Consider the following 7,763-nt stretch of genomic DNA (forward strand, 5'->3'; position numbering starts at 1 on the left):
ACCAGCAACAAGTCGACCCAAAAACCTGATTAGAAAGACCTGCGTTTGATGTGCAAATGAACCCAAATCTCTTGTGGAACACCGTTTACATGAATAAATGAGCACTTGGTCTTAAATGTAGTTCACGCTGAAGAAAAGGGATAATTTCGTGCCCCCAAACAAAGTAATCGTGGAGCATACTTTCATACAGTCAAGCTTAATATCGTTTCTGTGTTCCCAAAAACATATTTCTAATTTAATGAAGTCACAACCAAACCAGCGTCATTTTGCTCGAAGCCAAAAAGTTTATTTAAGCAAAAATATTTCTTCATGATTAGACAAAGGAAACATAATTTACAGCTCGTTGGTGGAAAAATACATCTACATTTATGTACAATAACAACAACAACATGTTTTAGTCTTTGGTCATTTCATTGCAAACTTTCAGGACGTCCCTGAGGTTTGAAAAAAGTTTAAAGTGCAAAAGATGTGAAGATCAAAAAAAAAAGAAATAGTCCTTCATGTGTGTCCAAAACACCAGCTCAGACGATTTCATGAGTGGTGCAACAGGGGGGGAACAAACAGTCCGTTTCTTGAAGCCCAGTCTGCCCACAGTTTCCCGGCGGGGTGGTAAATACTGTTCAGGGGTTTCTTCACGGGCTCCGAGGTCGCGGTCTCGGCCAAAGACCAGATTTTGGGTTTTTGACTCGTGACGTTTTCTTTACTTTCCAAAGCTGAAGGCGTGAGATCAGAATCGCCCCTTTCAACTTTCTTGACAAGTCCGAGCTCTCCGTCTTCGCTGCTCGGCTGCTGCGTCTCCAAGCGCGCGTCCGCAGGTGCCGAGCTGCTCAACGCGCTCTCGGCCTGCTCGCCGCCGCCGCCGCCGCCGTCCGCGCGTTCACTCCGAGGCTCTGCCTCGTCCCGCTCATCCAAACGACATTTCTGCAGGGGACTCTCGTCTTCGTCACTCTCCCCGTCCTGCTCCTCCTCCTCCTCCTCCTCCTCGTCTGACTTCCCCTTGGACGCCCAGCTGACCCGGTTCTCCTTCTTCAGGCGTCGCCTCGCGTTGGCGAACCAGGTGGAGACCTGCGTCAGGCTCATTTTGGTGATGATGGCGAGCATGATCTTCTCGCCCTTGGTGGGATACGGGTTCTTCAGGTGCTCGTTCAGCCAGGCTTTCAGCGCCCCCGTGCTCTCGCGAGTGGCCACCTTGGCGACTCTGCCCGGGTCCTCGGCTGCTCCCGGGCGGTACGGAGGGTAGAAAGGTCCCGCGCGAGCCAGGAGAGCGTGGTGGTACGGGGAGGCGGCCTTCAAGTCGAAACCGTTGTTCTGGAAAATAAATAAAATAAAATTTAAAAAAAAAAAGAAGAAGGGAGATGAGAACGAGCTCGGGAGCAAGTGCGCAGTTGGAGACGCTTGACCCGGTGCGCACAACCGAGTGATGGATGTACAGACGTGTTCGCGGAGGAGACATCCTCACATATTTTAGTGGCGTCAGACATTTGTTTGTTGACTCGAAGTAAACAAAATGACTCATTAAAATCTCGAAAAGGGACGCTGAGCTCACTCCAGATCAGAGTACGGCGTTGCAGCCCCTGAAGCCCTCTCAGTTTTCCATGCAAGTGACGAAGTTATTTTGTTGAATGATCAACTCACCATGTGCGCGATGTGCCTGTGGTGCGGATAGGGGATGAAGCTGTAGCCCTGTAGTCCTGAGTACGTTATGGGAACCCCGGCTGCCAACGCTGCCAGATGCTGAGCCTGCTGCTGCTGCTGCTGCTGCTGCTGCACACCAGGCGGGCATCCCAGCACCGGGATCTGATATCCAGTCGGCATGCCGATGCTCCTCTCCAAGAAGAAGTTTCCAAATCCAGTTTGCGATGCGGGCATCTTTAATGCGCGTCCGTCCCAGCTCATTCAAATCTGAGTAACAGTCTCAAAAACCTTGTCCTGGGTGTATTTATATACCCACCCAGCTGCCAGCGTGTGAGAGCAGGGGGGGAGGGTGGAGCGGAGCGGAGCGGAGCGGGGAGGAGGAGGAGGTCCCACTGGTATTGACTGACAAGTACGTTCAAAAGACCCTTCAGCTTTCACTGGCAACAAATCCCATCAAAGAAGCCCTCCGCTGTTCCTTTTAGCGTTTTGCCGGAGAGGCTGAATATGTGCTACTTATCGCAACACGGTGATTTCTGGAGAGAACTGAAGTTTCAATTCAAATGCAAGTCTGTCTTTGGAGAAGCGACTAAAGAGTCAAGAGTTGACCTTCATCATCTCTGTACGGGACGAGCAAAAACATCTTACATGTTTGTCATAGTTCGCAAATCAGCAATCTGTTTTGTTCGTTTTGAAAACCGACAACTTTTATTGAAAAAAAAAAATAATTTCACGGCTCATAAACTGCAGGTTAAAACCAACAGAAATAAACGAAACCAAGGAGACATGGGGAGTTGGGGGAGATTTAATACTTTCCATTTGTATGTTTTGCGTCATTTGGTTTCACGTTTGATGTCATTTTTTTACGACGAATTTAACACTTCTCGCGTCTCGCACTAATCGGCGGAGAGTTTACAAAAAAAACCAACAAAAAAAAAACGGACCTGAATCTCAGTTAACAACATCCTGCCCGTTTCCTACATCTGACACTTCATCACCTCCAGATCTGTCGGTTTGTGAATTGAATTAACCCCCTCAATCGCATAAAATGACGCCTAATAAACAAAGAAGAAACTTTTTTTTTATTTTACGCACGCGTAAAAGCGTCGCCGAGAGAGACTTGGAGACTTCCTGCAGGGTTTTTTTTTCCACTGTTAATGGAGAACATGAATATGACCAAACAGTTGTCCGTTCAACCTTCACGAGTCTCGCAGCCATAATTATTGACTTGAACCATAACAAACTGTCCCTTTTCATGTCGGATGGTATTGTTGTGAGCGCAGCGCTTCAATGGCCCCTAATTAAACGAGGTTAAGTGAAACAGGTGTTGACCCTTGTATATGATAATTGTGAGATAACAGATGCTAATATTTGTGTGTGTGTGTGTGTGTGTGTGTGTGTGTGTGTGTGTGTGTGTGTGTGGGGAGGGGGGGGGTTGTTAAAGATAAGAGGAGAAGATTACACTTCTTATTCCCTCCTCCTCATGCCCTTCAAAAGAGCCACAGTTAAGCTCAGTGTTTGTGTTCAAAGGGCCACAGCTCTCTTATCTCGCATAATTTTGATTATTTTATTGACAGTATTAGAGGTGGTGTTGCTGGTGGCGATGGTAGCAGTGATTTTTTTTTTTTTTTTTAAATTTTTTATCTATAGTGGTATAGATTTCGAGTCGATTTCCAGTCTTCTTATTTCAAACCGATGATTTTAAGTTTCAAGTTTGAAATATCTGATCTTTCGGTTGCACGCACACACACACACACACACACACACACACACACACACACACACACACACGTTCACTATATTATTCGCAAATTATAATTGTTAGAAACAGTTGAGAATAGATTGCAAATAGTTACTACTAAAATGCAGGTTTGATACGTCTCAGGATTATTGAATAAAATATCGGAGATTAATTTCATCAGTAGTATATAAATTAGTTACAATTAATCGTTCCTCAACCTGCTAGTTTTGATACTTGGTACTTACGTACTTCCCCTTTTACTTGTAATGGAGTGTTTTTACCACTCGTTTGCGTACTTTTACTTAAGTAACGGATCTGAGTACTCCTTCCGTCACTGTTCATGAATAGTGTCTCGCTTTTTAATCTCACCTGCAGATTTTCTGTTTTCCTTCAACAAAACCACTTCAGCGTCTGAACTGATTAGACGGAAACTGATTTAAAGACTTCACTACAAACACAACATGTGATAGATGTAGTAGGGGAATTGATCCCTGGGAGATTATGGCCAAACGTGTTTGTGGATACTACAGTAAATGGTTGAATATTAATGATGCTGGAAGGGTTGCTGCTGAAACCATCAGACAGAAAGATAAGTGCTTTAAAAACTTTGGTTGTTTAACGGCAAGAATGGTGACAAAAAGTGAAAGAATTTGACACATTATCAGGTCACATCTTCTCAGAAAGCAGGATTGATTGTTTATCTTTGATAGAACATGATCAACTTTAAGTTTTGGACTTTTTTTTTTCTCCAGACAAAGAAAACATTTGAAGCCATCTCTGGAAAATTGTGATGGACATTTCGTTTCCCATTTTTTTAAATACTCTATAAGACCATACGATAATTTGATTCATGATAATAATCATTGAGGCTCTCGGCTCCTATCTCCTGTTTTGTCTCCTCTACTTTAGCTCCTTGATATTTTTATTATCCCAGAATTATTTCTAATATTTTGCTCTATATTTCAGGGCAGATTAAACAGTGATGTAGATGTAAGGAGGGAGAGAGAGAGAGAGAGAGCGAGAGCTTCTTGGGGTAGCAGAAAAAAAAAAGAACAAGTAAGGTGGAGGAAAAGGAAGAATTTATTTGGGTGGGGTCCACATGGCCTAAAGCAAATTTGTACAAGAGCAACAAAGGGCGGACTTAGAGGGCAAAGAGAAGGAGGCTTATGGCATCAGTAGTCTACATCTCACAACACAAACAGCTCAGGGCAGCGGCCTTTGTCCCTCGCGTAGGAACTTCTTTTCATTCTCTTCCTCTTTCGGCAGCTCGGCCACAAACGCAGGTGTCGATTCTGCTCTGACAGGTTTTTTTGGTTTTGCAAACATGTTTGCTGTTAGGATGTCGGTCATTTGCAGGAGACAGAAGTGACCAAATGGAAGACGATTGTCCTCAGCGCAGAGAGAGATAAAGCAAAGATAGCAGAGAGGATGAAATTATCTGTGTCTCTGATAACACCTGAGCCGCTTCTTTTGTGTTGAAACAGTTGTCCTTTATCTACAAAACCCCTCTCTGCATATTTCCACATTATTACTCACTTCTGGATGAAATGTCATCGCGATTGGTCTATAATGAGCAGGTCGGGACAATGGGTGTAGGTGTGACCTCAATTACAAGCTGTCCCCTACCTGCGAGCCGACAAAGGGACTAAACATGCAATTAGAATAGTTCATAGGTAGATGTGAACAAGACGACAAAAGCCTGAAGGGAATCCGCAGAGGCTTCAACGCCTTTTGCTTGTTAGTTTGTTTTTGCCGCGCTCAATACTGAAACGGGGAGAAAGTTGACAGAGATTCATTTAGAAACTGAGCCAGAAAAAGGGAACGCATTTTCTTTATTTTAAGCTTATCATGTGAAAGTGTGGATCCATATGAAGTAAAAGCTGAATAAAAAGTGTGTAATTTGATTAAAAAAAAAAAAAATTCCCCCCCAAAAAGACTGATACAAAGCTGAAACTTAAGAAGTGTAGATTTATACGTTCAAAAAAAGTGTAATTTTGTTTTGTTTTTTTACATTTTGAGAGATAAAATTATCACCCCCCCCCCCCCCACCCCCACCCAAAAAAAAACCCAGCTGAAATTGAAGAAAAATGTCCCCCGTGAAAAGCCCTGCTAGTCAATTGACAACAATTATGTGGCGGTCCCCGAGCAGAACTCCGGTGTTCCTCCCTAATGGGATTTTCCTGGGGCACCAACACAAATGGGGAGATGTAAGCAAAGTGTGAATGTTATCAAGCTCTCCCACCTCTTTACTATGTGACCCCCTTCTTCCCCGGACCTCCTTCCACTCTTTGTCCTTTGTCATTTACTCTTATCAGGGCCACTCTATCATTCTTTCAAAATAGTCGTGGCGCTGAAACCGCTTGCAAATGTAAGTATGTCTTTGTTGAGGGCCGGGCAGCGACCCGCCTCCCAGCTCCCTCCTGGGTGCAGGCTGATTGACGGCCCTCCGCTGGGTGAGTGACAGCCGGCGTTGGTTAGGCCCTGACGGCCGGTGTGACAGCTGGTGCTGCTGCCGTGTTGGGCCCCCGGTGGGTGAATGCCGGGGGGCCCCGCAGGAGCCCTCAGCTAGAAGCCTGGCCCGGTTAGCTGCAGCCCGGTCGGAGCAGCCCCCCCCCCCCCCCCCCCCCCCCCCCCCACACACACACACCCTTCCTCCCGGTGTGCTCATCGTTGCAGATCAGCTTGTTAGCCCACTGCAGGTTGTTTATCTACTTCAGCTGCAGGTTTCCTCTGCACATTATGTGCAACATAAAAAACAAGAAAAAACAATGTTGTTGTTTTTTCTGAGAGTTATCGAGTTAAAGATGGACCGTTACTTTAGGGTTAGAGTCTAAAGATTTGTGTTCATGCACCTTATGAACACCGCTATCTCTCCGAACTCACGTCTGTTTCTCCTGTAAACGAGTTATTTCAAAGTGTATCAGCGGCTTTAATGAAGAGTACAAAAAAAAAAAAAAAAAAAATGTGTCTTCCGAAGTTCTTTTTACCCATTTGATGAAATATTTATGACACAATAATGTAGTTGTGTTTATTAATGTGGAGTACTGACAAGCAATTCTAACTTTTCCAGTGAAGACATATCTTATGTTATGTTATAGTTAGAGCCCAACTTATTGGTGGATATTGGTCTGTCAGAGATCTATTAGTGTTGGCAGATAGGTTGTCCAAAATAAAAACTTTTTTTTTTTTATTTTTTTTTTTTAACCGAACGTTATTTAGAAGTGATCATATTTGTGGTTTTTTTTTAAATTTATTTGTAGTTATTTATAAATATCACATCCCCAGTGATGTTTTGGTGCACTGATGTAATTTTGGACAAAAAAAGTTTGCTATTTTTTTTATTTATTTTTTTACTTTGTCACAAGTGTTTAAAAAAAACAAAACAAAACAAAAAACATATTTCTGTCAACATTCATCAAAAATGGAACTTTTTAACTTTCTTAATTTCAGTATCGGCCCAGAAATCCAGAATCGGTAGTAGTTGACAAAGACATTAATAAGTACTAATAACTGCTTACGACTACATGACAGCGCGTTTCAAACCATTCATTAAAGGTTTATTAACTGGTGTGATTGTTAGGAGCACTAGAAGTTAAGTGTTGCCTATTTAATAATGATACTAGTAAACTATTTGTATAGCAGCCCTCATACAAGACATGCAGCTCAAAGTGTTTTACAGCAAGAAAATGAAGTGCAGTGTTTCACATAACGGATGTAAAGGAACATAAAAATAGAAAAAAATATAAATAAAATGCATAAGAAACGACCAAATTAAAGACAAGATGTTAATAAAACAGAAGAGATAAAACACAGAATACATCAAAATGCATTTTAAATTCGCCGTCGTGCAGGAAAGTGTAAGAGAGCTTTTCGACGTAGCTAATTAAAGGCTAAAGTAAAGAGATATGTCTTGAGCTTTCTTTTTTGAAAGTACTGAGCTGGCTTCTTCCCGTCTCGTCATCCTCAGCTGCAACTTTTCCTGCACATATGCGGAGTAAAAAAAAAAAAAAAAAAAAGGCAATAATGCCGTTTTTGCCAACAAGATTTCCGACTTGAATTATTGCTTATCGTCATAAACAACAACAGAGAGGTCACCTGACGTTTCTCTCGTTGATAAAATGCCTTTTTGCTCCTTTTATTTACAGCGAAAGAAAACGTTTTTACGAGTTAAGCGTTCGCTGGATTCTACGCGGGAGCCTCCTTACAGTTGGAACAAAGTGAAGTTCGTGCGTCCATTATTTTTGGCCTCTAAAGCCTCACAGAGAGCAGCTAATGAGGTTATTGGGCATCTGTGACGTGACATCTACATTTTGGCCTATTTGTGAAACAATGGTGACAAGGAAGCCCGGGACATTGGGCTCTTGTGTTTTCCAACTCAAAATAACAAAGC

The 7,763-nt window shown here is 42.9% G+C and overlaps 1 protein-coding gene across 1 annotated transcript; it reads right to left on the reverse strand.

The window, feature by feature from the left end:
• Positions 1-275: 275 nt before the first annotated feature.
• Positions 276-1,916, reverse strand: irx7 (iroquois homeobox 7). The gene is made up of 2 exons (XM_069141782.1): positions 1,636-1,916; positions 276-1,308 (listed from the first exon to the last, which is right to left on the reverse strand). Exons 1-2 carry the CDS (start codon positions 1,894-1,896, stop codon positions 532-534), a joined length of 1,038 nt encoding a protein of 345 aa, XP_068997883.1. The 5' UTR covers positions 1,897-1,916; the 3' UTR covers positions 276-531.
• Between the last annotated feature and the right edge of the window lie 5,847 nt (positions 1,917-7,763).

Source organism: Embiotoca jacksoni, unplaced genomic scaffold (assembly GCF_022577435.1).
Source record: "Embiotoca jacksoni isolate LCO1_2020_lvr unplaced genomic scaffold, fEmbJac1.0.p SCAF_91, whole genome shotgun sequence".
Lineage (NCBI taxonomy): Eukaryota > Metazoa > Chordata > Actinopteri > Embiotocidae > Embiotoca > Embiotoca jacksoni.

Excerpts from the sequence above, each read along its gene's own strand:
- irx7 (XM_069141782.1), bottom strand. The coding sequence starts at position 1,896 with ATGAGCTGGGACGGACGCGCATTAAAGATGCCCGCATCGCAAACTGGA. Across the intron at positions 1,309-1,635 it reads ACAGGCACATCGCGCACATG|AACAACGGTTTCGACTTGAA; the intron begins GTGAGTTGATCA and ends TTTATTTTCCAG.